Source organism: Pongo abelii, chromosome 4, assembly GCF_028885655.2.
Source record: "Pongo abelii isolate AG06213 chromosome 4, NHGRI_mPonAbe1-v2.0_pri, whole genome shotgun sequence".
NCBI lineage: Eukaryota > Metazoa > Chordata > Mammalia > Primates > Hominidae > Pongo > Pongo abelii.
The window spans coordinates 34,313,232-34,339,633 of record NC_071989.2 but is presented as its reverse complement, the minus strand read 5'-3'; the positions used below and the strand labels follow the sequence as shown (position 1 = coordinate 34,339,633).

Below are 26,402 nucleotides of genomic sequence, written 5' to 3'. Positions count from 1 at the left end.
TGGACACTAGCTTTTGTCTGGATTAGGTCATTTCTATTAAGAGCTGGCACCCCATTCTGGTTGGCACGGTGCCTCCGTTTGCACTTGATGTATGTAACCATGCTGCTTTAGCTGTGGGGTTTCAAACAACGCAAACTTATTATCTTACAGTTCTGGAAATCAGTAGCTTGAAATGGGTCTCAGTGAGTCAAAATGAGTCTTGGCAGGGCTGTGTTTCCTCTGCAGGCTTTTGGGAGTTTCTAAGGTGACACTCTTGGGAGTCAGTTTCCCAGCTTTTCCAGCTTCTAGAGGTCACTTGCTCCATTTCTCCATCTTCCAAGTCAGCCTTTCTCATACTGCCATCTCTCTGGTTCTTTCTGTTGTGCCTCTGTCTTCCAGTTAAAATCTTTTTAATTAACTCAGGCCCACCTTGATAATCCCGGCTAGTCTCCTTATCTGAAGGTCAGCTGATTAGCAACTTTAATTTCATCTGCAACCTTAATTCCCCTTTACCATGTAATCTAACATATTCACAGGTTCTGGGAATTAGGGCATGGGCATCTTTGAGGGGGGCTGTTATTTTGCCTACCAAACATACCTTGTCTTATTTTCTTTCATTTAACAATGTGCATTTTGGTATGTAACAATTTGAGTATTTCTTATCATGCCACTACATGTTCCTGAACATGGTAATAAGTGGGATTCTATTTTTCCATAAAGGATATTTGAACCAAATAAATTATAGCTAAAACCCACAACTACTATAAAAGACATGGACATTAAAAACCTTGTAAATTATTTGGAATAATAAAATTAAGCTATAAGTCCTATAAAACAGGCATGAATATGTTCTGTACAATCACTACATGTTATATTTCCATATACCTAAAATTTAAAAACATGCAAAATGCAATTCTGTTGCATCATTTAAATATGATTGAAAACTAATATCCTTGCAAATCAAACATCTATAAATAATAAGAATTTTCCTTATGATTTAAAAGGGCTTTTGAAATAGTGATTTTGATAACCCCTATGCCTCTAAAAGCTTAATGATGTTATTACTTCTCTGTAGCTAGCAGAGGTATTAAAAAATCACCCCCTTGGCTTTAGAGATATGCATTTCAAAAATTATTCCTCATCTGGTCTTCCTCTTTTGCCGTGAATGAAGTAAACATGTGAATGACTGAATAAAGGCAGTACAGTTGGAACCGGAGGCCAGGAGCAACATCAGTAAATAGCACAGCCGGCTTCCATAGCGTGGAGACCTCCTGAATAGCCTCTTGCCCAGCACAGCAGTCCTGTTGGCTGTTCTTTATCAACTAGCCTCGGCCTGAATGGTTGCCTCCCCAGGGCATTTTTTTTTTTAACAGCTTTAAAAATGTTTAGAAAAAATATGTGCCAGTTCTAACTCTGCTGGTTTATCTACTGATTATGATCATCTCCCACCCTGTACTGTTGCCTATTAGTGAGTTTATTTCATGTAATTTCCAATTTCCTACTTTACAGATTTGAAAGACATGTTTGTTCTTCATTTCTTCCCTTTATTTTCCTTGCTCTTGTTCCATCTTTTCCTGTCTCACCTTTCCCACTTCTTCTGTTATTTTTTCCCCATCTCTTCTTTTTCTGGTGTAGTTTCCTTCTTTCTTCCTCCCTATCATCTTCTCTCCCTCCTCTTCCCTGCCTTTAGCCGCTTTACCTGGGGATCTCTAATTAGCAATGTAATTGCACAAACTTTTGACTGGCTCTTAGGAACAGAATGTATTTTTTAAAACTTCAATTAAAATCATGTTTCCCAAATGAACAAATATCCCTAAAACATCCAAGCTATTTGTATATATTACTTAGTATCCTTAAAAAAAATCTTTTTAGTTAAAACATGTTACCATTGAAACCATTGCATTTAGAAAAGTATAATAAAACATTGTAATACATTCTATCTGGCTACAAAAAATAACACAGCTAATATAGAGATTGGATAAATACAGAAAGACACAAAGAGGAAAATAAAAATTAATCGTAATCTAATTACACAAAGAAAAGCAGTAGCAAATGCTTTGAAAATAACTTTATTTTTAGTATAAAAGAAATATATATCTGATGTGGCAAGTTCAGAATTTTTACTGAAAGTATAGGAGAGAGAAGGACCGTTATCCAACCATTCAGGAATGACTGTGATTATGTTAAAACATATGTATTTCTTTCCTGTATTTCCTATATATTTCTACAAAGTTGGAATCATGTTGAACGTACAGTTTTCTTTCATTTAAGTTTATATAATGAACATTTTCCCACGTCGTTAAAAATGTAACACATTTTTTATTTGCTGCATGACATCCCATTGTGTAGATGAGCAATTTGTTTGCCAGGCAATTATTATTGGTCATTAGTTTGTTTCCTAGTATTCATCATTATCAATAATGCAGTGGTGGATATGTATCTTTGTGCATAAGCTGACTTACTTATTTTGGATCAGTTCTTTCAGAGATTTTACAGATGGAGTGTTGGGATGAAAAGTATGTATTTCTGAGGCTCTTAATGCATATTGTTCTGAAAGGCAGATGCAGTCCTCACTTTCCCACAGTGTCTGTTTGACCACGATGTGATGACACTGCCAGATTGATAGAGTAATTGCACAATTTTACTATGGGATAATTTTAAATTTCCATTTCCAACTTTGATTGGGATCAACCCTCTGTCAATTTTAATACTCATTAAAAAAGAATGAGTTCTTTGTACCTTTTTTTAAAGTACACTTTTAAAATTTTAGACTGTTTTTAAAATCACAGAAAAGCTGTAAAGATAGTACAGAGAGCCTTTGTGTACCTGACATCCAGTTTCCCCTACTGTTAACATCTTATGATATTAAATTATATTTGTCAAAACTAAGGAACCAACATTGATACATTACTAGTAACTCAGTTATACACTTTATTTAGGGTTCACTAGTTTTCCCTAAAGGCATTTTTTTCTGTTCTAGGAATATCCAGGCCACCACATTACAATTAATTGTCATGTCTCCTTAGCTTGATGTATTGGTCAGATTTTTTGTAGAATGTAAATTAGATTTGTCTAATGTTTTTCTCATGGTTAGACTGGGGTTATGGGTTTTGGAGAAGAACACAGCAGAGATAAAATGCCACTCTGGTCATGTCATATCAAGGGCACATATATCAGTAAGACTTGATGCTAACCTTGATCACGTGGTTGAAGTAGTGCCTGCCATGTTTCCTCATTGTAAAGTAACTTTTTTCCTTCTCTTTTAATACTCTACTCTTTGAAACCAAGTCACTAAACACAGAGGGCAGTTAAGTTCCACCTCCTGGAGGGAAGATTAAACTATTTGGAAATCTTCTGTACAGGAAGACTTTTGTAGATATCTTCAGATGTAGACTTAGGACTTACAGACTTAAGAAGTATAGGCAGAACAACTGAAGATGTACCTGATTGTAATGACCTATGGCTAAAAAAAAGTGGTGTTTCCTGTTATATCTAAATTTAAATCAAGGATACTCAAGACAGTGAGCACTTAATCACATCATCTGAAAGAGATTCAAAGTATTGTACTTTAATCTTATGAAATTAAGTGTGTCACATACAGATAACCACTGGCAAATTTTTAAATAACTTTTTTTTGTTTATGAAAAATCTAGAAATTATAGAAAAAAGCATAAAAGAGGCAAGAGCCATTATCTTTTTTTTTTCTGTGGTCAGAGATTATTGGTTATACCTTTGGCCTCTGCTTAAGAATGCTCTTCATTAGCGATTTGGGGGTCATGATTTAAGTGTCAAATAGGCTGTCATTTGCTTCCAGCAAGTTCATCTCCAAGAACATTGCCTTGATCAGGGTTAAGGTTACTGAAAAATGCAGGGTACATTTTACTTTTAAGAAATATTCTGCTTTTTAATGTGCTTTGAAGTAAGTATGAAATTATTTTTTAAAAAAATTGTATCCAGATGCAAAATGTTAAACTTGATTAGATTTTGGATTACAAACAAAGACAGAACCAATGCAAAACTCAGATGTTTTGGGGACAATTTGAGAAATTCAAACACGGAATGAAAATAAGGTTATTTTAATTATGGCGTATTTACTAATTCTCTCAGGTGAAATAACACAACTGTGATTATACAGGAGTATGTCTGCTCCTTAAGACTTGCCTGATGAAGTATTTAGGGCTAAATTGCCATAATGTCTGCAAGTTACCTTCAAATGGTTGAGCATATATGTTAGAAATCAAAGGTGGCAAAATACTTGTTGAATCTAAGGGTGGGCATATGTGTGTCTATTTTTAAATTTTCTGCACTTTAAAAATTTTGTAAAACAAAACATTGGGAAAAGAAAAAAGATCATTCACATATACTCTTTAAATCGACATTTCCCCTGTAATTTAACACCCAGGGCTCCCTGCCTAGCTCGCAGAGAGACTGGGACTGTTTGTAGTGGGTTGGTTTTTGGTGTGTTATGTTCATATGCAGAATAGCGCTGCTTTAAACTGTTTGTAGGCATCTTGGATGCTGAGAGAATGGTAAGAATCGGGGGTGCGTGGGGGTGGGAGTTGAACTCTAATGAAGATGCCTGATCAATTTGGGCCTTGTTTAAGAAAAAAATTAATCAAATTTTAGGAAGCACTTAGCCATTCTGTCTTCAATGTTGTCACTATATATTTTTCCCAATTTTAAAGCTCATTTCCCAGACCCCACCCCATCTACTATGGAGAAAGTAGATCTTTTGGTTAAGTCCTAGCAAAAGAAGTAAGTTAGACTCAAGTTTTGCCTTACTAATCTCTTCCCTGAAGAATTTAATTCTTGTGAAGGAAAAAAGTTATTCTTTTTCCACTATTTTATTTTTCCAAAGCTGATGGCATTGGAGTTCTGGACTCTCAATGTTCAGTTCTGGTGTCAATTCAAGAGGAATATTGACAAGCTACAGTAGGTTTCAGGGAGAATGACCAGACTGCTGAAGAATTAGCACAATGGGAAATGTCAAATCGTTGAAAGGAATGGAAGCATTTAACGTGAGAAGAGAAATCTTAGTGGCACATGACAAATGTCATCCAATCTAAGGATATATTATGTATAAAAGATATTAGACATATTCAGATATAGTTCCAGAAGGCAGAACTAAGATGATGAACAGAAATTATAAGGACTCAGATTTTTCATCATGCCATAAAGGGAAGAGATTTCTAATAATTAAAGTAGGTTAGCAATCGCAGATGACTTGAGAAATAGTCTCTCCTCGCTGGAAATGCATTTGTATGTGTCGATGAGTGTGTTTGAGGAGGCAGTTCCAGTATCAGCTGAAAACAGAGCCCTTGCAGAGTCTTGCAGTGCTAGGATTATCTGGTTTTATACAAGAAGCCAATATTGTTTCTTAATGAATGCTATGTGTGGCACTACAGCCCTGTAGGTGCTTCCTCATGATATTTCTTTTGTTCTTAACAGCTGTATCAAGTATGCATTCCCTGTTTCTCCTATGAAAAGTCTGAAACTCAGCCATCAATCCATTTGACCAAGGTCAGACAGAATCAGTGTAAGAACTCAGATCCACATTAACTCTAAAGCCCAAGCTCTCCATTCCATATCAGTAGTTTTGAATCTGGAACCAGAATTTAAAATAAATGAAATAGAGTGACACAGAATGGAATATATCAGAATGCCTCCCACATAGGAAAAGGTGGAAGCATTGTTTCCTACAACATTTGTTTGCATGTGAACTGGTTGTGACATGAAATGTACTTTATACTGTGGGTCATGGCCAATGCCCTAATGTCGTGGACCTTTGGCCTCCTGGACTTCCCTAAATGGGTCTACTTTGGTGATCCATTTCCATGACCACTCCCTAGGGTGTATTAGTTTCCTAGGGCTGCTTTCACAAATCACCACAAAGTGACATAAAACAACACACATTTATTCTCTTCCAATCCTGGGGGTCAGAAGTCAAAAATCAAATATTGCCATGGTTACCTTCCTTTTGGAGGGTCCAGGGGAGAATCTGTTTTCTTGCCTTTTTCATTTTCTAGAGGTCACCTTGTCTCCTGGCTCCTTCATCACATCACTCCAGCCTCTTGCCCCTGTCACGTCATCTCCTACTTGTGCAGATCCTCCTGCCTTCCTCTTATAAGGGCCCTTCTGATTACATAGATCAACCCTGATGGTGCAGGACAGTTTCCCCGTCTCAAGATTTTTAATGTAATCACAGCTGCAAACTCCCTTCTGCTAAGTAAGGTAAGATATTGGCAGGTTCCAGGGATTAGGACGTGGACAGCTTTGGGGGACTATATTCAGCCTACCACACCAGGCTTGCTTTACAAATTCTGAATGCTCAAACTTAAACAGTCCCCTTTCTGACCACCACTTCCTCTGCATTTGCCTTCTTTGTCATTTCCCTTGACTTGCTTTTCACAATCTCAGGTAAGCCTTCAACCTGGCTGCATAAAAGGTCAGCTCCTTCTCCCATTCCTCAGAGCAGTTTCCCAAATGTCCATCTACTTGCCGTAAGCAGATGATCGTACCTCCTACTTAAAGAGAAAAAGAGGTTCCTGGTGTGTATTGCTTCAGCTCCCATCCTCTCTTTTCTCCCTGTGCCATCCTGGAAGGAGAACACAGCACTGCTAGTCACTCTGAAGTACCAGAGAACAATGAATAGTTTACTGAAGATGTCATAGGTAAAAATGGTAAAGGAGATTATGTTGTACATTTCCTATCATGCTCCAGGGAAGAATCCCCATTTTCTTCCTGCAAATCTTTCACTTTGGCCGCCAGCTGCTGTATCTCCCTCCATGGATCTTTTCCCTTCTGGCCTTGTCATCTCCAGGTCACCCCTTTCTCTATACATGGGTTATTTCCAGGCCTCCTAACTTTTTTCTTCTTTCTTTCTTTCCTTTATTTATTTATTTATTTTTATTTTTTTTGAGGTGGAGTCTCACTCTGCTGCCCAGGCTGGAGTGCAGTGGCACGATCTCGGCTCACTGCAAACCCCGCCTCCTGGGTTCACGTCATTCTCCTGCCTCAGCCTCCCGAGTAGCTGGGACTGCAGGCGCCCGCCACCACGCCTGGCTAATTTTTTGTATTTTTAGTAGAGACAGGGTTTCACCGTGTTAGCCAGGATGGTCTCGATCTCCTGACCTCGTGATCCACCAGCCTCGGCATCTCAAAGTGCTGGGATTACAGGCGTGAGCCACTGTGCCCAGCCTCTTTTATTTTTTTATTTTTATTATTTTTTTGAGACGGCATCTCACTCACTCTGTCACCCAGGCTGGAGTGCAGTAGCACGATCTTGGCTCACTGCAACCTCCGTTTCCTGGGTTCAAGCGATTCTCCTGTCTCAGCCTCCTGAGTAGCTGGGACTACAGGCGCATGCCACGACACCTGACTAATTTTGTATTTTTAGTAGAAATGGGGTTTCACCATATTGGTCAGGCTGGTCTCAAACTCGTGACCTCAGGTGATCCACCCGCCTGTGCCTCCCAAAGTGCTGGGATTATAGGCGTGAGCCGCCATGCCCAGCCCCCTTGTTTCTTAAACATGATTATTTTGGACTTTCTCAGCTCCTCTCCACCACCACTTTAATGTTGTCTTCAAGGATGTGAAAGCCTATTAGACTAAGTAGGAAGATTTTTATTGCCCCCAGCCAAAAAATACTACAGTTACTCAGACCTATTCTCCTTACAGGGTAGTGGGGTATTACATATAACTAAAATGAGTTTATTCTGCTATACTTATGACATTAGTGGGCCATAGAAAATGGAGACAGCGGGTGTGGGCATATTCTGTAAAGAAAGACCTTGTGGGAAGGCAAATCTTTCTCTGTCTTTTTATTTTAGAGACATGATGCAGATATAAATATTCATTAATGTCCTCATTTATGTCTCTAACATTTCACTCGATCTCCTCTTCATTTTGCTGCCCTTTCCCTGCTGTGACTCTTGGTGAAATCAACGCTACCAAATTCCTCCTGGTCAGCCTATGTCCATCACTAAGCCATCAGAGATGGCATTCCTCTCTGCCATAGATCATTGTGAAACATCCCTGGAATGCTGTGTGTGAGGCCTTCACAGTAAGGAGGATGGTCACCGTGTGGCCACAGCAACAGCCTTGCCTGGCTGCCCCTCCTTCCAGGGTGGGAGCACTCCCTTATCAGGGATCCTTGCCCATCAGGGTGGGAGAAGAAGGCCCAGGGCCATGTTCTTCCCAGTCTCGGAAAGGCTTTATGTCCTTCCAGTGAAGGATGGTTTCTGGTTTGAAAATGGTGAGCTACTGGAGTATCATGAAAAAGCAGGGCTGTATCAAGGCTAAATCTGCCATAATGGCTTTTTGCTTCCCACGGGGAAAGTGCTTTCACTACTGGAAGCAGGTTCTCTCCCATTGTTCTCCCTAATAACATGTTTCCTGGGCTACCGATGTGCTAGCAATTTTTCGTCTTCCTTTTAGTCGGACATTTTATTTTTTGGTGAGACATGGCAAATGTGGGTTTGTGGATTGCTGCTTAGAAGCGCATGTGTGAGCACACACACACACACACACACACAGCAAAGACAGCGAAATTATGAGAAGCAGAAAACTTTTCTGATAGAAGATTATTGGGTGCAAGATAAGTAGTAAAAAATGACCAGAAAACTCTGGCATTCCTCTTTTTGCTCAGGTTCAAAGAACCATATTTTCAGGTGGTGTCATTTATGGGGCTCCCACCCTTGTCCCTGAGAACAGTGTTAGAGAGAAGTTCTGATGAGCTTTTTAGATGCTACAGTGTCTCTTAGTTGATGCTCCTTGATTTCGTTGGTTTATCCAGAAATGCATGGTTTGAGATGTAATGAAAATTCCTTTCCTAATTTTCAAGAAGCCCTGTCGAGTTCTTCAGCATGTATGTCAGGCCAGCTTCTTTCAGAATGCTCATTTTCTTCTTGACATGAAATAATTTCATATTTATTTTACATTTCAAATGCTAAACATTTATTCAGCTAGAGTATCTGCCTACTGGAATGTTTTTCAAATCTTTTTTTTTTTTTTTTGGCATCTTTTTATCATCCTAGTCTGCCAAGCTATTATAGACATTGTGAACCTTGAATTCAGGGGAATAGTCTTTACAAACTGCAATCAACAATTGTCATAGTTAGAACTTCTTTTGATGATGAAGGTTAACTAAGTGTTAATTGGGGCCATTACTAGTACTTCTCTATATCCTTAATGCTATGCCAGTTGGGGGTTGGGGGTGGGAGGTGAAAACAATTAAGCACCACATGATGGAAGAATGCAGTGCTTTCCAAAGGGTGGTACATGGATTATCTATAACAGAAACCTCAGGATGCTTGCTACAGTGCAGATTCCTGGGTCTCACACTAGATTTACTGAATCTCTGTGCAGGGCTCCTGGGCATATGCATTTTTAACAAGCTCTCCATATGATTCTTTTGCACATTAAAATTGGAGAACCCCTGGACTAGTGGGTCACCTGATGCCTTATTCTCTTTGGTGGTTGCATTTTTTATTTCTAAAAATCCACTTTATTGGACTGAATGGCTGTCTATCAATGACTTACTCTTCTTTCTGTAGGAACAATAGTTTATGAATCTGTGGGAGCAGCTCTTGGGAATTAAAACGAAATGAATGCACTCAGTTCCAAGTGCTATCAAGTAGGAAACAAAGATAATTAACTAAAAGGCAACTTTTCTAGTCTTATGTGAGGAGAGGGTTTTATTCTAAAACCAAAAACTGAGTATTTCCAGAAATAAACAACTACATTAACCACACTTCACGATAAGGAAATGACTGATTTAGTCACGGAAGAGTTGAGATGCTGTCCATCAATATGACATCCACAGAGACCGCAGATTGACTGAAAGTTGGTACTGTTTGGGGTCATTTTCATGAATTACCTTATTTAGTTCTTGTCAGCAAAAACCATTTGGTCGTAGTCAGTTTACAGATGAGGAAACTAAGGCTCAGAGAAACAAAATTACTTGTGCAAAGCTACACTGCTTGTTAATGCTGGAATTGAGTGCTGAACTTAGCCTGTCTCTGAAGTCTGGCTTCTTTTGCTAGAGAAAAACAGACCATGCTATAGAATCTGCTTCCAATAGGAAATACAGGAGGCCAGGACCTGGCATCCATGGTTGATTTAGAGACTTGGAAATGAAGTCTGTTGAAGGTTTCAGCTCTAATTCCTTTGAAGAAATCTCCGTTTGGGAATTTGCTTGATTCTACGCAAGAGATGCCCTAAGAACCAGTTTCTCAGCCAAGAAGATGCCTGGGATGTGCTGGAGGCTTGATTAGAAGCCTCGGCCATGGCTTCCAGCTCTAAGACTCTGTCAAAAAGGAAAAAAGAGAAATTGATTAATTCTGTCCCTGCTCAGATTTTTCTAGACTCAGTCACCACTGGTTCTACTTCAGTTAGTGGGATATCATCTGATCTGTTTTGTGTTAACTAAGGGCAGGCCTCTCCCTAGAGAAGAATTTTCCTCCCCTCCCTGCTTGTTGGTGAGACCTACAAACTTTGCAGTTGCGAGAAAGTTACTTCTGTGGCCATGAGGAGAGAGTTGGAACTGACATATATAGTGCCTTCTTCTTATCCCACCAGTATCTGAATCTGGACTGTGAGTTGGGCATGTCGGAGTGTGTCCCACCTCCTGGTTCTATCACCTGAGTCTGACAAACCCCCATGACAACTACGAATGAGCAATTCTGTCTTGCTTCCTTCTCTCTACCTTTCTGCCATCAGATACTGCCTACCCTCTCCATCGGTTCACACCTTCCTCCTCCTGCTCAGAATTTTAGTGACACTGACATCTGGAAATTTTAGTTTTACTTTTGTGGGAGCCCTTTACCCGCTTTTGCAAATCCACGTTCTCTCTCTCCAGCCCTCAGACAAGCCCACTGCCATTGTTTTTCTGAGAACAACTTACTGCATTGCCTGCCTGCCATCAACCTCACTTCATACTTCTGCTGAAGGAGTCCTGCTTTTGTTCATTATGCCGAGAGGCTGAATGTCAGAGTGTGGCCCCTTCTTGTAACCTAGCGATGGCTCAGGATCACTGCCACCCTGACATTCCTCCCATCTGTCTGGGTGGGCAGCACCTCTCTGCCTATTTGAGTTTCACCAGTATGACAGGGGATAGCTTTTAAAAAATGCCTCTGTCCATTCCTACAGAAACTCTTAACTTGTGGCCCAGGCATTCCTTAGACTATCATAGTAGCTAATATCATAGTAGCATATTAGCATAATAGCTAATAGCCCAATACACTTATCGGGCACTTACTATGTATGGGTACTCATCCTAGCACTTTAAACTGACTAATTTAATACACAAGACATCCTTAAATGAGTTAATAAGTTACTATCAGTATTCATATTTATCAGATGAGGAAACTGAGGCCTAGGCTTCAGTTACTTGCAACAAAGAGATGAGTCAAGCGGATGGACTCTAGAGTACCTGCTTTTAAAGCACCACTTTATACTGTGTTTGCAGTAGACGATGCTTTGATGAAATGAGCAACTGTGCATTTATTGAGCACCTACCATATGCCAAGACCTCTGCTAGGCATTTTACATATAGTGTCTCTGATAGTCATAACCCTGCAAGTTAAAACTGATTTTGCCCCATCTTACAGGTGAGACAACTGAGGCTCAATGTGTTAAGCAGTGGGACCAAGATCACGCAGCTCATGCCGTTTCTATTCAACCATATCATACGTTTTTGATCCTATATTCTTTTAGAACCCATTTTGTCCATTTTCCAACAAAGGGATTATTTTTTCCCACCACTTGGATTCTTGAGCTGCCAGCCAGTGGATGTGGTCTTGTGTATGTTAGGGTTGTATTAGGCTCCTTCAAAAAGCATCTGAGAGGGATGAGGGACATGTAGGTTGATATTTCAGGGCTCTGAGGGTACAACTCCCTCTAGAAGTGGAATCCAGCTTCCAATTCTGCATGATCACAGTCCCCGTCCCCGGTTCCTGCTAGAATGAACATCTGTTCCCATTCCATTCTGTCCTCAGGACAGTGGCAGCTCCCTCACATAGCCCTTATCCTGTAACATTTATTCCCAATGATTCATTTTAATTTTGGTGAATGTTGCATTTTTTATATCCAGGTGTTTCTATTGATTCTCTGAAGCCTGTGTGCAGTGCACACGTGTTCCCAATCTGGCTCCTGATGTATTTGCTTATGAAAACCAAACCATTATAGTGAAGTAGGTCACATTTTGGCAGTTCGTTTTCTTTTAAGGCAAGTGCTTAAATTGGCCCTGATGACAGCTCTCATCACTATAGGTGAATATACTTATGATTATGAATCTCTCTCTTTCCTTACTTGGCCAATCTTTACAAATAAGTTGTCCAATATTGGAGCCACTAACTGCCTGTGGCTGCTTAAATTTAAGCTAATTAAATTTAAATAAAATTAAAAATTCAGCTTCTCTATTGCATTGGCTAGATCTCAAGTGCTCAAACAGCCGCATGGGGTTAGCGGCTCCCAAATTGAACAGTGCAGATAGAGAACGTCTTCATCACCACAGGAAGTTCTGTTGGACAGCGCTGTTTTAGGGCAGCGAGACCAGCTCTGTTGTGTTGCTGTATCCCTAATACCTGCTTGGCACATGGTAACTATCAGGCGGATACACCAATGTCTTCCTGGCTTCAGTCCATATTTCCTGAAACCACATGAGTTACCAGGGCTGCCCAGACTCATATGCAAAATCTTCATGAATTGATGACATCACTGGTCACTGTCTTCATTGGCTTCATGGAGACCACTTAGGCATCACAGCAGAGGGTAGGGTGTGCTGGGTGAAATCTTCCCAGTGATCCTACTCCCACCTCTCTTTATGCTGAGGCTTCTATAATCTCTTGACTTATACTTTCTGCTGACTTATTATTTTGGCTGTGTATTACATGAGAAAAAAACTGTCCCTTGCAAACCAGCAATAAGAAATAATAATTTGGAGAGCCTCTCATGGCTTTAGGACTGTGCCAAGTGTTCTGGAGTCTGTAGAAGTTCAATCTTGGCTTCACTGTCTAAAAGCAGCCACTCTCAGTGGCCTCCGAAACACAGTGCTGGAATCCATAGCACCCATGGAATTGCCGCTCCAGTGAGGGCTGCGTTCTGTGGGGAAGGGCTCTGTGACACAGGACTTCAGGTCTGGGCTCTAGGCCCAGTGCCACCAGAGGCCATGGGTTTGCCCCTTAAGTTGTGTGAACACTGAGTCCTTTTCAGCATAAAATTACCCCGGGCTTTGCTGTTCCCTTCCCTACTTGTTAATGAACATCAGCCTTGTCTTCCTGGGTTGATTGTGTATAAACCTTGAGGGCAGGGTCAGTACCTTTCTTAGCCCTCTCAGCACAGGGCTGACCCTATGATAGATACAGATGGATACTTTGTAAGAGGAATTTTGAGGTGCTATTTTATCCTTTTTCCTGTCTATATGATGGGGAACAGGTGACGTCTTTTCCAGTGCTTCATATACTATAATTGGGTACCTTGGGTACCTCTTTATCCCCAATTTTTTTTCTGTTCTTGATTTCAGAATGTGTTGTGTTGTCTTTTCACTTCAGGAATAAACAAATTCATCTGGTAACATCTGCGATTTTCAAATAAGTAAAAGGAATTTTCAAGGCAGGGTGATGATTTCGGAAGCACGGTTCCATCGCACAAGTCCAGGGGGCGCCTTCATGTGTCTTTTACACTATTATTGGCTCTTACCCTTCAGGCTCTACCTGTGATACTCCAGAAGGCACAACAACATGGGGTGGGTGACTCTTCAAGGTCTCTAGTCTCTGTGACTGTAGAACATTCTATTCACAAATTCCATATAAGATGCTATCAGCTTCCCACTAACCCCAGATCACTGTCACTAATTGAAGTAAAATATCACATACATCAAGATGACTAATATGTTGATGCAAGTTGAGGGGAGAGAGGAGAGATTACAGGCAACTCTTCTCACTATGGGACTATTCTGAAGAGTGCGACAATCCTTCCCCATCCTTCCTCATCAAAGAGCAGTGGAGGTCAAATACCAGCTGGCTCACACCAATGCATCTCAGCCTTTGGTCTTATCCCCACCATCTGGGCTTGCCGTATTTCTCCTAAAGCAATATGAAGAGTCTGATTTAATAAGCCAGGGGAAATTCACCCACTCTAACAAAATCTTTTTTATTGGTCAGCCCCTAACTCTTGAAATGAACTAGTAACCTTTTTGTGTTTGTGTGTATATCAAATAATTTTTCCTCCAAAGAATTCAAAATAGGCTCAAAACTAACATTTCAGTGTTGGAAATCAGGATCATTGTTACCCTTGGGGGATGTTATTGATCTGGAGAAGGAACAGGGAGTCTCTCAGCTGCTGGTAATGTTCTATTTCTGCATCTAGGTATTCCTTTTATAAAAGATTTATGAGGATTTACAACTAGGATTTTGCACATCTCTCCATATGTTTATAATGCTTCAAAATGAAGTTTATTTAAAACAGTTTTTAGTAGACTTAGGAAGCAGTCACAGATATTTATTTATTTATTTATTGAGACGGAGTTTTTTTCCCTCTTGTCTCCCAGACTGGAGTGCAATGGTGCAATCTTGGCTCACTGCAACCTCCGCCTCCCAGGCTTAAGCAATTCTCCTGCCTCAGCCTCCCAAGTAGCTGAGATTACAGGCGCATGCCACCACACCTGGCTAATTTTTGTAGTTTTAGTGGAGACAGGGTTTCACCATGCTGTCTCACCATGTTGGCCAGGCTGGTCTCGAACTCCTGACCTTGGGTGATCCACCCACCTTGGCCTCCCAAAGAGCTGGGATTACAGACATGAGCCACCGTGCCCAGCCAGATGTTTTTAACTTAGTTAAAACAAGTAGGTGAGTTTATTTCCAAAAGAGAGTTAGCAGTATGCGGAGACTCCTGGATACTGGGTGGGAGAAGAGCAGATGACACAGGAGGTGAAGGGGCATGTTTATCTTGGAGCTTTAGCCTAGGGCTCATCCTGCCCAGGTTCTTCTGAATGCCCAGTGCAAGTCCTCACTAAATTGGATACTTTTTCCTCAATTCCATTTCCATTCTCCTTTAAAGATGTAAGAGAAGTGAGCAGGTTGCAAAGAAGACCGGAATGGAAACTATTTCGTTCTCTTGGGCAATTTGCTTGAAGGAAAGTATGGGGCCAGCCCTTTCTTTGGAAAGCAAACCACGGGTGATTTTTTTCTAGCATGACCCTGGCTCCAGTTAGATGAGAAGAGATCAATAAACTGGGCCCACCTGGGTACTAGATGTACAAAGCCCTGTGTTTATATGTTGGGAGAGAGAAGAGGTGCAGAGCTCAGCTGAGGAATTCACCACCTCACTCTCCCTACAGCCACTTCATTCCCTCTCCTACCTATTCCTTTCTCTGTGACAAACACACGAGATCCTGGGACCAGCAGCCTACTTGCATGTCAGCAGCGCTCTGGCTTCTCCTCTAACGGATGAGTCAGCAGCTCTCACAGGTTTCCAGGTAGCTTCTGAGAAATATTGAGGTTGAATGGGTGATTTTCCGCGTGCACCCTGGCAAGACCGCCTTGTGGAGGAATGCAAATGGAGTAAGCCTTTAGGAAGATGCTGGTTTGGTTCTCAGGCTTTCTCATTCATGTTGCCCGTAAAATGGTTATTATGTCCTCAAGTGGAGTCCCATCTGTTTCCTCTGTGCCACTTGGGTCCAAAATTTGGGGCTGAAGAAATACCAATAACTCCTTCATCTTGGTGGTGTCTTTTGTAGTTTTTCTCCTTCAAGGATATCAGTATTGGGCTGATAGCAGGTACACTAAGGGCCCCTAGGTCCAATCATCCTTGAGGACTCCTGGACTTCTGCTTTGTTTCCATGGAATAAATGAGCTTTCTGACAACAAGCTCACATTCTCCTCTTGTGCCTCGTCTCTGACTCAGAGGAGAAATGGAACCAAATCTCAGTACTGTACAGAGTCTGTTTCCTACTATTTTATGGCAGTTATTTGACAACTGTCTTTGGGCCTTGTCCATTCTTCCTTCCTGTTCCAGAGATTGTCCTCAGAGGCAGATACTGAAAAAAAAGTCATGTTTTCTCAGCAATGTCAGCATAGAAGCAAATTATGTCAGATGTAACTGCTATTGGAGTTGGTAAAGTATTACCCCTCTGCATTTATAAAGCAGTTTGCATGGCACTTTTACAAGCTTCACCTCATTTGATTCCCCTAACAGCCCTATGAGGTAGTGTGTCCAGAATTGGTGGGTTCTTGGTCTCACTGACTTCAAGAATGAAGCCGTGGACCCTGGCAGTGAGTGTTACAGCTCTTAAGGTGGTGCGTCTGGAGTTTGTTCTTTCTGATGTTCGGATGTATTCAGAGTTTCTTCCTTCTGGTGGGTTCGTGGTCTCGCTGGCTCGGGAGTGAAGCTGCAGACCTTCGCGGTGAGTGTTACAGCTCTTAAGGCGGCGCGTCTGGAGTTGTTCGTTCCTCCCGGTGGGTTCGTGGTTTCACTGGCTTCAGGAGTGAAGCTGCAGACCTTTGCGGTGAGTGTTACAGCTCATAAAGGCAATGTGGACCCAAAGAGTGAGCAGCAGCAGGATTTATTGCAAAGAGCGAAAGAACAAAGCTTCCACAGTGTGGAAGGGGACCCAAGTGGGTTGCCACTGCTGGCTGGGGCAGCCTGCTTTTATTCTCTTATCTGGCCCCACCCACATCCTGCTGATTGGTAGAGCCGTGTGGTCTGTTTTGACAGGGCACTGACTGGTGCATTTACAATCCCTGAGCTAGACACAAAGGTTGTCCACATCCCCACTAGATTAGCTAGATACAGAGTGTTGACACAAAGGTTCTCCAAGTCTCCACCAGAGTAGCCAGATACAGAGTGTCGATTGGTGCATTCGCAAACCCTGAGCTAGACACAGGGTGCTGATTGGTGTGTTTACAAACCTTGAGCTAGATACAGAGTGCTGATTCGTGTATTTACAATCCCTGAGCTAGACACAAAGGTTCTCCACGTCCCCACCAGAGTAGCTAGATACAGAGTGTCGATTGGTGCATTCACAAACCCTGAGCTAGACACAGGGTGCTGATTGGTGTATTTACAAACCTTGAGCTAGATACAGAGTGCCGACTGGTGTATTTACAATCCCTTAGCTAGATATAAAGGTTCTCCACGTCCCCACCAGACTCAGGAGCCCAGCTGGCTTCACCCAGTGGATCCCGCGCTGGGGATGCAGGTAGAGCTGCCTGCCAGTCCCACGCCCCACGCCCGCACTCCTCAGCCCATGGGTGGTCGATAGGACTGGGTGCTGTGGAGCAGGGGGTGGTGCTTGTTGGGGAGGCTCGGGCCCCACAGGAGCCCATGGGGGTGGAGGGGAGGCTCAGGCATGGTGGGCTGCAGGTCCCGAGCGAGCCCTGCCCTGCGGGAAGGCAGCTAAGGCCCAGCGAGAAATTGAGCACAGCAGCTGCTGGCCCAGGTGCTAAGCCCCTCACTGCCCGGGCGGTGGGGCCCGCCGGCCGCCCCGAGTGCGGGGTCCACAGAGCCCACTCCCACCCAGAACTCACGCTGGCCCGCAAGCACCACGCGCAGCCCCGGTTCCTGCCCGCGCCTCTCCCTCCACACCTCCCCGCAAGCTGAGTGAGCCGGCTCTGGCCTTGGCCAGCCCAGAAAGGGGCTCCCACAGTGCGGTGGCGGGCTGAAGGGCTCCTCAAGTGCCACCAAAGTGGGAGCCCAGGCACAGGAGGTGCCGAGAGCAAGCGAGGGCTGTGAGGACTGCCAGCACGCTGTCACCTCTCAGTAGTAGGCGTTGCCCCCTTTTACAGAAGAGGACTTTGTGCCTCAAAAAGTTTGCATGACCCATTCAAGGTCACACAGCTATTCTTATTACTCCCAGTAAAGTACTCTATTTTTTCTATTGTGCTTGTTATTAAAGACATTCTAAGGTCAGCAATCAAAATAGGAAGCCGATTGTGAGGTTTGTGTTAAGATCTTGTTACATTACTGGCTACAATGAAGCAAACATTTTGGAGAGACTCCCACGTCTAGAGCTGTCTGGTGGAGACCAGCATCCCTCCTTGTTGGAGCCCCTCTTGCCTCCTGACTGTGGGGGCTCCTCAGCTTGTCTTCAGACGCATCTGCAGAGCAGGAAGCCTTGAGTTACTGATGAATAGTGAAAGGACCTTGAACCTTGAAAGCCTTTTGCAGTTTCCCTAAGCCCCCCATGTTTCCAAGTTTAGTTTTGCAACCTTAACATTTACTGAACTGCTATGTTGACTCTGGAGACCCTATTACAATAAAATGACATAGAATCAGAGATCCAGAAAGAGCCTAATGGTAGGTAAGACTATGAGCCAGGCCCTCTTCTAAGAGCTTTGCATACATTAACTCATTTACTCTTCATAGCAACCCTTGATTTATCCTATTTTTCAGCGGAGAAAAACTCAGCCAGTCACTTGCTCACTATTGCATGGAGTTGTTTAATTTAAACCCAGTTTAATTCCCGAGTCTGAGTTCCTGATCACTTTAATGTGATGCCCCAAGCAGCCTGTCTAGGTCAGGTCCTTTGTTTCATAGACTTAGCTTTGAGATCCTGAGAGTTAAACCCATCTTAGGAGATCATTGGCAAAGCAGTTTTCTAAGCACCTCAAATGGACACTAAACCTTTTCCTAAAAGGACAAGAGAGTTGTAGGTTATAGCACTTCTGGACCTGACCTCTAAAAGGAGTTACTCATTGGCCAGTGTTCTGTAGCATATCACTGATTTTCATATCTGTGAAATGAGAATATTCCCCCTTCCCTAGAAACTGACAGAGGGCTTTCTGCCATAGGCCCCTGAAACAGTCTTAGATCAAGGACTTTGCATTATATTTCTTTGCTTTCTTGAGTGAAGAGTGCCATTAAACACTTCCAGCCACACAGGTGTGTGAACATGTGGCTGGGCTACCCCCATGCCGGTAAATGTTCTAAAAGTTGTCAGTGGAGTGTGGGACATAGGTCCCAACTCCGTAATAGAACAACTGGGAAGCACTGGGTCTTCATTTGTGATCCATAGATATCCAGCAATGGGTTTTAGAGGAATCCGTGAATCTAAAGAATTGTAGGTTGCATTTTGGACACATGTATACATGTGCACTTTTTTCAATGATGTCACAAAGGTATCTGTGACTCCCAAATATTTAATAACGGTGACTATAAAGATATTTCACTAAATTATTTGCATGTAACTCTTATGTGAGATCAAACAGCAGACTCTGAACACACTGGTCTTAGGAGTTTCAGAGATACTCATAAGCTATATAATTTTTCACTTTGTTTTTTGTATGTATATAGAATTGGTTAAAATAAACTTTCTTATTGAATGTATTTACAGACTGGATTTTTCCAACTACCACATGGAGAGTTTTTCATTGAACCCGTGAAGAAGCATCCACTGGTTGAGGGAGGGTACCACCCACACATCGTTTACAGGAGGCAGAAAGTTCCAGAAACCGATGAGCCAACCTGTGGATTAAAGGGTATTGTGACTCACATGTCCTCCTGGGTTGAGGAATCTGTTTTGTTCTTTTGGTTGTTTTATTAAAACATGACCTATTCTTATTCAAGTATCTTATCTCCTCTGTATTCTTTTTTTAAAATATCTTCATGACATTCACATCTCTTCTGTATTCTGTTGCCAGAAAGTGTACATTCTTGTTGCTTGTATAAACCCTTTCACTTGTCGATACTCGAGTCTCTACATATTCTTAATGAGAAGGAAATAAAAGCATCTTTGCCACATTAATTGATAACGCTCATAAGACATTTATAATGAATTTTTAAAAAAAAACTCTTCTGAATAGTCTAGAGGAAAATAATTAAAATAAAGACATAATGATTTTCAGTATTAGCAGTGTTATAATACATTAGTATGGAATATTACCAGACAGCTCGTCACATTTGCATATGGAAGGCAGATTTAAATGTTTGATGATGCCGATAATAATGTGTGAAGAAAAACTGAAAAAAATTATCAACACATTGTCAGATGATGAATTCAGTAAAGCCTCTTTTGGCTACACAGTGTTGTGTCTGCAGTTTGCTGAGCTGAGTTCCCTGCCCTTAAGCCCCAAGAATGATCTGAATTGGTCCTCTTGGCCTTGTCCCAAATAATTTCAAGTAGTTTTCAGAAGTATACATATGTAACTTACCTGCACATTGCGCACATGTACCATAAAATCTAAAGTATAATAATAATAATAATAATAATAATAAAAGAAAAAAAAAAAGAAGTAAACTGATCTAAGTCATTTCCTTGCAACTCCCACATTCTTCTTAGTGTGTAGGAGATAATAAACTATGCATTAGTTTATCGGGACTGGGAATCAGGACAGTTTCTTAAATATTATATAATGTCTCCTTTCTTCAGAGAAAAAAACAATGCCAGAGGGGCCGTTAACAAAAGGAATCCCTAACATTATTTATGTGTCTTGAGGATTTAGAAACCATGGACCTCAAAGGAAAAACAGATGATGAGGGAGTGAGGGAAGGTGGATCCTGAAAAGGGCAGGAGGGATTCAGAACTGGAGCTTTGCAAATAGGAGAATGAAAGCACAAGGGGACAAGCGACTTCTCTACAGACTTCACCCAGTCCCTATGCCAGATAGCAACTTCCCTGGGAGTTTCTTCTATCATCTTGGCAGAGCATGCAAGCAATAAGAAACTTTCGAGTCTAAAATGTTTTCTGTACACAAAAATAGACAACTGCTTTAAATTGTTAACTTCAGTAAGCTACTGCAGCTTTGTTCTAAATTAGATAACTTGCTGGCTAAATCCTCTAACAAGTACCAAGAAAAGGGATGAAATACATCATGTAGCTGATTTGAGTGATGAAGGTGTCAATATAGATAAGTTAGTCTTAATGTGAATATCTAGAGTTCTCTTGTTTGTCATTGATCCAGTCACCTGGATAATTGCCCAATTTCTATTACACTCTGAGTGATGGGGAACACTCTGTGATTTGATACCTTTTAAATCACTAGAACATCAATACAGTGGAGAAAGTTACTAGGACAGTGAGTGAACTTGGCTGGACACTTGCTCCTGTAGGCATCCTTGCCCTGTGGAATGAGTGAGACTATTCCTCATCTACCCACCTTGAACACCTCTCTCTCATAACTCCCCTATTGAGGCAGAGTTAATTACAAATGAATTGAGAATAGCAAATATTTAGTCATGAAAACAGAAGGGATGGATAGGAAAAGAGTGGGGTTTACAAATATCATGGCCCCCTATTAGGGCATATGCAACACCACAATTACGTTTGTCATCCCATTTCATGTTGTGCTTCTAGGCCGATCTCAAGACTTTCCACTTCTAAGAACCTTCTCTGATTAATGCCATACAATCTTTGCCTTGTGAATTTCTCCACCAGGTAGAATTTCCACCAGGTGGAATTTCTCTACCTTTGTACCTTGAGGTACTAGACAAGTATGAGAGAGTATCTGGTAGAGAAATTCACAAAAAAGACACTCTCTTACACCTGCTTAGTACCCCAGAGTGTCAGAATTGAACAGCTCTACTAGAAGAACCTTTGAGGTTGCCTTATGTAGCTTCCTTCCTTCTTTCACCAAAGAGGTAGTTGTGTCTCAGAGAAGGGAAAGAATTGTCAAAAGCATCAAGGTAATTGGTGTCAGAATATAGCCAAGCTCACAAGTCACGGTTCTATTCTACCTGAAGCTTTATATGGCCTCCGGTTTACTTTTTAAGTCTTCCCTGAATATACACCTTGCTTCATCAATAATTCTCACAAGCCCTATTAGAATAGGTATTCCCTCCCCGGTCAGTGTGTAACAAAGGGTTCAGTGCAAAGTAGGAATTCAGTTAAGTCATCAAAAAGGAACTGACAAAGAGTATTTCATAGCCAAGAAGATGAAACTAGAGTATACTGGTGTCTAATATGTATGTCACTCATGGAAGGAAAAAAGAAACATTCCTTTTCCAAATATTGAGGAAGTATGAACTGTGTGTGATCATCTGTCTTCCTCAGACACTACGTGTAATTCATAGCTACTGTTTAAACAGTAGCTAGAGATTCAAGAATTGCCAATGTGCTTGTGAATATTCTTAAACTACACATGACGTTTAAAATTTTTAAATCTTGGTATAATGAAATGTTCTTGGCCTTGCTGAACCAGGTCATTGCTGTGTTCTTATACCATATTGCCCTGCGGAGAGAACAGAATTAACTGACAGTAGTGGTGTCATTAACCAACATTAAAGTACATTTCATGCTTAGGTCAATTGATGTTGCCAGACTGAATTACTGTGATTATATGAAAAAAAGATCACCTTTACCATATATAGAGCATTTTGCTTTTGTAATGTTCAAAGAGGAGCACTCTAGATATTGAAGAAAGATATAATTTAAAAGTACCTTAGTGCTGCAAGAGAGAAAGGACATCAATTCATTTCTCCTAAAATCTTTCCTTTCACTCATTTTTATTTCCCACATAGAAAGGTGCCCAAATGTCACAATATGTCCCTTATCAATATGACTTAATTTCTATTTTCCAGGCCTTTAATGTGATGCTATTTTGTTTTTGATTTGCTCAATTTTAACTACATTTTCTTAAGTTGTTATGCTAGTTTTGTTTGCTTTTCTAAGCCTTATGTTTGGTAAGCCCTGCTGAAATTCTTGTTTCCTCTAAGATGGACTTTCTAGAATCTGTGGCAAACAGTGGGAAAATATAGCTTGCCTGAATTAAATCCAGGGGAAATTTCAAAACCTCATTTTATCAACGGTGACAAGCTCCTTTCTCTAAGGCTTTTTGGTGAGAACATGATTACACTGGGATTTTAGTGGTGTTAGATGGAAGTCTCTGTGGTAACTTTTGTTCCAGAAATCTGGGGAAGAAGAATTAACATTGGTCAGATCAATCAGATGAGAACAGATACTGGGTCATCTATGGCAGAAAAGGGTCCTGGCAGGTAAGGTCGGAGTCTGGGATTTCGTGCATTAGAACTCTAGGCTAGAAAAACAGGGTCTGGCTCCTGGCATACATGCTTGTGTTCAAAATTTATTCATTCATTCAACAAATATCCATTAGGTTTCTTCTTTGTGCCAGGTTTTTCCTAGGCTCTTTGGGTAGAATTGTAAATAGAATATACCTCTTTGTCTGAAGCACTGACAGCTTGGATATAGGACATGAGTAAGTAGAGCTCTAGTCCTGGCTTTATCTTTATAATATATATTAAGACTAACAAGAGATTTGGAATCTTAATGCATGTTTTATACCTTTTGCTACTCAATATTGGGTTGCTAGGACGTGTAGCTATAATTCATTCATCTTCTCTTCTGTAGTTTTTCCATCTCATGAATCTTTCACACTCGATCCAATCTCCTTTGAGTAGATCTGAACTGCTTTCAGGCTTGGACTATTATACATTATGTTGAAAAGAACCTTCTTGTCCATATTTCCTAGTACACAGGTTCATAGATAATCCCAGCACTGGGTTCATTCTACCCAGTAGTGGAATTAAATTAGTAACCAATAAGATAAATACATCTATGACTTTAACAGATAATGCAAAATTGTTCAAGAACAGTGAACGAGAGTTCCCATTTTCCCATATTATATCTAGTACTTGGCATTCTCATTTTTACATGTAGTTAGTCTGGTGAATATGAAGTGGTATCTCATTATGTTTAATGTTAAAGTCACACATATCCTGTTGTGAATTAGGTCCCTAATTTATGGGCCCTAAATCTATGGCTTGTGGCTATAGATTCTCAATGAATAGTTGTCTCCCCTGGACCCAGAGTCAAGGCCCACTTTGTTTGCTTACTTTACTTACTTTGTTTGCTTGTTTTCTGGTTTCCTTTTTCACTTTGTCCCTAGACTGACTTTTCACCCTATGAGTCCTAATGTCTTTTTTCCCCAGAGCAAAAATAGGGAGCAGCAGATATCCCAGATGAGCTACCAGTGCCATGTGCCAGTCAGGGTTCAATCAGATACGAACAACCAGTAGGAAATATATATTAAGAAATTCATTGCAAGAAATTGGCTCATGCAATAGTGGGGGCTGGCTAGGCAAGTCCCAAATCCATGGGCAGGCCATCCGAAAGGGCAGGCTAGAACTCTCGGGCACAGGCTGAAGCTGTGCTCAAGAAAGACAACATTTATTCTTCTGGAAAGCCTCAGCTCTGCTCTAGACCCAGTTCTGCTTTTCGACTGATTAAATCAGGCCTGCTACATTATGAAGAGTAATTTTCCTTACTAACAGCCAACTGATTATAGGTTGTAATCACATCTACAAAATGCCTTCCTGGCAACACCCAGATTAGTGTTTGATTGAATAACGGGGACTGCAGCCTAACCATGTTGACACATAAAGAAGATCATCATGCTGCATCTTTTACTTTTCTCTCTGAATTGTTTTGCTTAATTTTTTTTCTACTTTTGGCCTCTGAGGATTTCTTTTTTATTTCATGTTTTACTATTGTTAGGGGCTTAATACTGGAGGATGTTTAAGAATATCTTGTCTATTGCCCGAAATCAAAGCCTCAAGTGAACTTCTTATTTAAGACATTCGGAAATTGTGAGATGCTTTTTAAAAATTACATGCTCAAATATAAATAAATGTAAAAGGTATCATACCATTAACACTAGCTCCTTGGAATTTATTAGCTTGTCAGATCACCAATCTGATAGAACAAAGTTATAAACTTGGGGGATATTTATAATTTTGTTCTGATTTCATGGAAATCCAGTGAGTTGAAGATTCTAAGTGACCACCATACTCCACATTGAGTTTAACATGTACTCAATAGATGGTACTATTTGTTTTCCTTGGCTAACACAAACATTTCTTGACACAACCTGCCTGAGTCTTGTCTTGAATTTCTTGATTACTTGATTGCCTTGTGAATAGAGGTGGTGTCACAGTAGTTTGTGCTTTGCTTTGCTATGAGATAGCGAACATTTTAATTGTTGCTCTATATTTGTTTTTTATTTTTTCTTCTGTTTTTTGGAGGGGTGGCATGTGCATATATGTTGTTATTATTATCTTCTATAAGAACTGGTGGGAGGATTGATAAAGTGCTTCAAGATTTTACTAATGAGAGGGATGAAAAGACTGTTGGTGAAAATTTGGGGAAATGCTTAGTGCATGAATGTATAGGGAGATAAAATAATAACCCTATTAGTTTTGTTTGCTTAATAAAATTCGAGACCAAGACTTTAGGTACTCAGAGTGCCAGAGGCCTCAGCACAGTTTCTCTGTAGCTCTGAGATACTCAGTTTTTTTTTTTTTTAAGCCTTTTTTCATTAACCAGCCTTCATGCAGATAATCTTCTTCTTTGCATTTCCTCGGCACTGGATAGTCTTTTGGTATGTTCCTTCATCACTTCAGGTGCCTGGGTTTCCATGCCCCGATAAGGAAACGGCTCTCCAGGAAACACAACATCTGCTTGTCTTATCTCCTCCAGGATGCTCTGTGCTGAGCGCATGCTGTCACAGTGGCGGAGGCTGCAGAACTGAACTAGAAGAGCCAACAGCACTGTGGGAGGCATTCTAGGGTGAGAAGGGGCCTTTGGATCAATATGAGCAAAGGATCAGTTTCACCTGACAGATGGTTCTTTCGTAGGACAGAAAGTCTTAATGCTAAATAAATGTTACTTGATGTGTTCACTATCTAAGCTCTCTGGCATTTCCCACAACTCTGCAGGGCAATGAATAAGTAGCTTCGAGTTTTCCCTTCATCATTCCTGTGCTGCCATCTCCCTTGGGTGGAGGCAGGAGGAGGCTTGTTCTATTCTGACCCACCTTCTGGCTTCATCCTGCAAAGGCCTGAGAGAGCCTCTGAGCTTTCTACCCCTCACCCGTAGAGTCATCAGAAGTTCTGATGAGAAAGTGAGATTCACTCTAAAGAAAACCCCCAAAGAGCCGGGTACAGCAGCTCACGCCTGCAATGTCAGTGCTATGGGAGCCCTATGTGGGAGGATCACCTGACCCCAGGAGTTCAAGACCAGCCTGGGCTACATAGCAAGACATCATCTTTACCAAAAAAAAATTTTTTAATTGGCCAGAAGTGGTGGTTCACACCTGTACTCCCAGCTACCCAGAAGGCTGAGGCAGAAGGATTGCTTAAGCCGGGATTGAGGCTACAGTGAGCTATAATCATGCTGCTGCACTCCAGCCTGGGTGACAGTGAAACCCTGTCTTTCATTTTTAAAAAAATGAAAGAAAGAAAACCCAAAACAAATGATGAAATTTCTAGCTTCAAAGCTCTGTGTGGCAAGTAAACCCCTGGTGAGGGTGGCCTTTAATCCGTGTCCTCAACCAACTCACATTATTACCAAGTCCTGTCATTTCTGCCTCCCTAAATAGCTTTCTACATTGTCTGCCTTTCCCCAGTGTCATTACTGTGCCCCAGCATCTGTCGCCTCTCACTTGGATGATTGCAGCAGGCTTCTAACTAGTCTA

General features: G+C 41.3%; 1 protein-coding gene across 1 annotated transcript in view; it reads left to right on the top strand.

Annotated features, from left to right (window-relative positions):
- Window positions 1-26,402, top strand: part of ADAMTS12 (ADAM metallopeptidase with thrombospondin type 1 motif 12) — a 373,134-nt gene that overhangs the window by 130,206 nt on the left and 216,526 nt on the right. Inside the window, exon 3 of the mRNA XM_024247634.2 lies at window positions 19,310-19,454. Coding sequence (XP_024103402.2) covers window positions 19,310-19,454 — 145 coding nt within the window. The remainder of the gene's footprint in view (window positions 1-19,309; window positions 19,455-26,402) is intronic.